The 4,695-nt window shown below is 33.6% G+C and overlaps 1 protein-coding gene across 6 annotated transcripts in view; it reads right to left on the bottom strand.

Annotated features, from left to right (window-relative positions):
• Window positions 1-170: 170 nt before the first annotated feature.
• Window positions 171-4,695, bottom strand: part of LOC110380923 (CHH-like protein) — a 76,596-nt gene continuing 72,071 nt past the window's right edge. For 5 of the 6 annotated variants that reach the window (XM_049844808.2, XM_064038110.1, XM_064038109.1 and 2 more), the window contains exons 2-4: window positions 3,331-3,548; window positions 2,870-2,996; window positions 171-2,045 (exon numbers count right to left, since the gene is read on the bottom strand). In XM_049844808.2, coding sequence (XP_049700765.1) covers window positions 2,870-2,996; window positions 3,331-3,548 — 345 coding nt within the window. In that variant the 3' untranslated portion in view covers window positions 171-2,045. The remainder of the gene's footprint in view (window positions 2,046-2,869; window positions 2,997-3,330; window positions 3,549-4,695) is intronic. The other variant, XM_049844807.2, reaches the window with a different exon arrangement.

Here is a 4,695-nt window from a genome sequence, read left to right as displayed (position 1 = left end):
TTCTTGTATTATTATTATTTTAATCATTTGAACGAAACTATCTCTCGAAGAGAGCTATATTTCTATAGCTTTTGAGTTCAAAATCGAATGGCATTCCTACTTAAAAGATTATCTTGCAAAAAATCATTCATACTCTTCAGAGGATGGATAGGGATAAAAAAATACATGTATGATTTTCAAATCAAATATATTTCATGGAACCCGTAGCGTTTCTTAGCTGTTTTTATAAAATTTATACAATTATTTATAATAATTTACTAATTCATTTTTACAAACGCGTCCTATACATTGTTTATATACCATTAGCTAATTTTTTTAAACCTAGTGTCTTGCTGACAATAATTGGCACCATTTTATCTATGTCACAGGACAGACTGTTTTGTGTCGAAACGATGACGTCACTGTGTCGATATTCATTACAAAGTATGTCTATGAAACATAAGAAACGCTAATAAACTAATAAAAGATGAGATTCGAACACAGACAAGAGTTACAGCGGAATTTACAAAAAGAAAACTTTTAAATAAGTATTAACCGCAACTTAAAGATAATAAAAAAATCAGGAATATAATATGAGTAGTTAAATATTTTTTCACACTGGTACACTCTATCGCTGCACGAAAAAGTTTCTATTCATACTTATTATTAAAAAAATATAAATAAAAAGTAACAATAGGTAATAAATAGGTCGGAAGTATATAAAAATAAATCTTTTTTTAAATACTTACTAACTAATGAAATTAACTAATAAAAATAATCATAAAACTCGCTCGGCTATCAAACGAAGAGGGCATAATTTCGGTAGAATTTGTGAATAGTCAAGTTTTCATTTGTGCAAGTAGACTTACTTATCTTACTTACTTACATTTACTTGCACCAATGAGAACCTTAAGGCCCAGTTTCACTAACCAAGGTAACCTGACATATGAAAATATTTTTTATTCTATTACATTAAAATTGGAAAGTTTTAGCATTTATCAGTTAGTGAAACTGGTCCTTTTGCATGAACATGAATAATAAATAAATAAATAAACGCGAATGACAACTAAAACAATAAACTCCCTGAGTTTTGTAGAGATAAACCTAAGTGATGTATAAGCCACATGCGTGATTTACGTACAAACTAACTAGCAACAGATTGTGAATACTAAGTTTTAATTAAACTAAAATCAAAGTTTCTTGGTAATTAAGTTCAAATTCGTATAGCAAAGAAGTATATTGGTTCAGAACCTACCTAACATTATAAAATCAAATACTATCTTGTAAAATCTATTGTAAGGCTTTTTAAAATATAATTCAAAAATTAATACAAAAATGTGATAAAATGAATTGTAGACTTGAAAAAGCGTAAGTATTCGTTTTTTTAAATACTGTGATTGGAATGCGTCGCTAATCAGCTGTCGCTTTGAGACGTTCGAGTGGGAGCCGGGCAGCTGCCGGGCGAAGCTGATCGGAAGCGGGGTAAGCAACCAGCTGCCTCCAGACACCCAGTCGCCATCTCAAAACGACACCTAGACATTAAAATCGTTAATCTCAGTCGGATCTCACGAGACAGGACAGATGACCAGCATCGACACCAAAGGCTGCCTCAAATTTTCGAATTTCAATACTAGGAGGTGATACAATGTACTTTACACTTCCCTAAGTAAGAAGCTTACAACATTTAATAACATATAAACCATAAAATAGATAATAAATGTCCTTAGTTTACTTAATACAAATTACAATAACATTACATTTAGTTGCGAACATAAAACTATTTACGTCGCTTAAGGACTAGAATATGTTGAGGAAGAAAGCAGATGTCCAACTGGAACATTGTCTATGGTCTGCTTTATGGCAAAGCGGTCGTTGCGTGAACCTTTGCGTTGGAAGTTGGTACTGCGTAGTTATTACACGGTTAGATGCGTCGGAACTTTTTGGTCGCGATTGTAGATTAGCGTTTACCGACGAAGTCGATCATCTGATCAATTTGTTCCTTTTCGTCGTAGAGGTACAAAGACTCCATGCATCCCTTGAAATAGGGCGATGTGAAGCATTTCTCCCTGGAACACAGAAATATCTTATTAGTTTCAGGAATAATTGTTAGGCACGTAGAAGAAGAGGCAGGCGATAGAAGACAGAATAATTTAAAAATATAAATCAAATATAATTAACTGAATAAAAATATTACGGTGCAAGGCAAGATAGACTGATAAAAAAATATTTGGGTACAAAGTTTAACGCCAATTCAGGTTTATGCAAATCAGATCAATTAATAGCAAGGCAAGTCAAGATTATAAATTAATTTCAATGTAAAAAACTCCTACAAGACAGTTAACATTATATCAGGCTACGTTTTAAATAATGCAATTTTTTACATTCAAAAATTAGCCATTAGCATTTTAAGTACATATTTTATATGCAATCATTAGTCTGTGCTTGATTAGCCTAAAATAATGTTATCTGTTTACACTAATTTTGAAGAGGTAAAAAGTAAGAAATTTTATAATAGTGCTTATAGTCAGAAAATTGTATAAAAGTGCTGAAAAGAAGGCGTGAAGGCATGCTGTTAATTCTGCACAAAATAGAAGATAAACTTGCTGTGAAAAGAAGAATTAGATATGTTACCTGTATTTCATACTTACGATCCTTGGGTTAATATTTTTATTGTAGGCATAAGATATTTATTTTAAAGGTGAAACTGGTTATAAGTGCAAGCCTACTGCGTAGCAGTGTTAAAGTTTTATATAACATAGTGCAGTAAATACGTGAATATAGCGTGCTGTTAATACCCCAAAGCTGAAGGAATGCTTAACGCATTAGAAAGAGTTAGATATAGGAAATATAAATTTGTAAGAAGGAGAGGCAAAATAAATTCGGTTGGTACCTAATTCCCAGCCGGGGGGACGGCCCCGTGTAATATTCTTATATATTCCTTGAACTGTTCTAACTGGTCAGTTTCTTGTAGCACCTCCACGCAGCCTTTGAAGTAATCTGTCGTGAAACAGTCTTTCCTGTGCCCCAACAAGGAATAATGCACTTTATTACATGGTCATTGAGGTTGGAATTGTATGGTCATTTTGAATTGCGAATTAGTTTCGTTTTTTTTGGTTGGCAGCACTGTGATATGATGCTCCATAAAAAATATATCTGTTTTTGGATAGCAATGTGACTAATGTTTTTAATTATCACAATTATATTCTAACGAGAGTAAAAACCATTATAACGTCACGGAACTAATTCAAAATCCCAAACCAACTCATACAAATTCCCGCCAATTCACAACACAAAAAAAAACTGAAAAACGTCACATTTCAAAACTAGAATGCCAATCAAAACGCAACGAACCTGCATAGAGTGTAGAGTTGTGGTTCTCTAAAGAGGTTGTAGCAGTCGTCACAGATCCTATCGAGGCGGGCAAAGATGGCCGCGTCGTAGACTCCTTTGCACTCGAGGGTGAAGAAGGAGCGCCTCGCGACGTGGTGCGACGACGAGGGCGGCGCCGCCGCGCCCAGGGCCACCGCCACCAGTGCCGCGCACGCCAACTGAATCGAACTTAGATGCATCTGGAAACAACAAATATAAGGACTTTTAGAATAATTCAGCTTTTGGAAGGAAGGAGTAAATAAATATTTCTAACACTCGGTTTTGACCGCTATTAGAGTGTGAATAACAGCGGATGACATGCTTTTATATGCATATAAAATTAAATTTTTCCCCAAAACTCAGTGTAGGCATGAAGTAGGTCATATTTATTTCAGGCATGTGTTTGTAAATTAAACACGTATCCGTAGGGATGTGATAGTTACTGATTGCTACAGACTGGTCAAGTTATTCACACCAGGAAGCTAAGAAGGTATACATAAACGAGTCTGAACCTACATACATTTTACAGTTATTATAATCCCACCCAAAACAATAATGTGAAAGACTGCCAAGTTCGATAATATGGGAATGCTTCGCCTATAAAAGAAGTGAGATCTGAATAAGTACCAAGTTCCATAGTTACATATACCTCAGTTCAAAATAGTTACTTTTTAATGATGCTACTTGGCAAGTTTTCACACATCTTGTTATAAACCTACTAAACGCAATGAATCAAGTATTTAATTTTCTATTAAAACTTGCCAAGTAACATCATTAAAAAGTAACTATTTTGAACTGAGGTATATGTAACTATGGAACTTGGTACTTATTCAGATCTCACTTCTTTTATAGGCGAAGCATTCCCATATTATCGAACTTGGCAGTCTTTCACATTATTGTTTTGGGTGGGATTTCATGTATTTTTGTAGGGTTGTTTATTTTATTTTTTTCTTATGATGAAGTTACTTAAAGAAATGTCTCATTTATACTATCTTTCAGATTTTTGAATATGCACTATGCTTCTTACAAAGAAATGCAATAGATTAACTAAATGGATTAGATTTACCAACCAACTGACTGACATGACATGTTATCATATATTATGTTCGTGAATCAAACTTACACATTCGTTATTTTCGAAAGTGATTCACACTTGGCCGTTTTCAGATCAGATTTTTACTTTACTTTGACTTAATACAAACCTTTAACGAATTTCAGATCGGTACGACCATTCGAAGATATATTATATAAATATAGATAAATTTATTTCGTTTTAGTTCCTTAGGGGTATAAAATTACACCGGGTATAAAACACCTTCATTATTTTGAAACCGACTCACACTTGGC

The sequence above is a fragment of the Helicoverpa armigera genome, chromosome 15, assembly GCF_030705265.1.
Source record: "Helicoverpa armigera isolate CAAS_96S chromosome 15, ASM3070526v1, whole genome shotgun sequence".
Taxonomy (NCBI): Eukaryota; Metazoa; Arthropoda; class Insecta; order Lepidoptera; family Noctuidae; genus Helicoverpa; species Helicoverpa armigera.
Note: the sequence above shows the minus strand (reverse complement) of the source record. Positions and strands in the feature narration are given on the sequence as shown.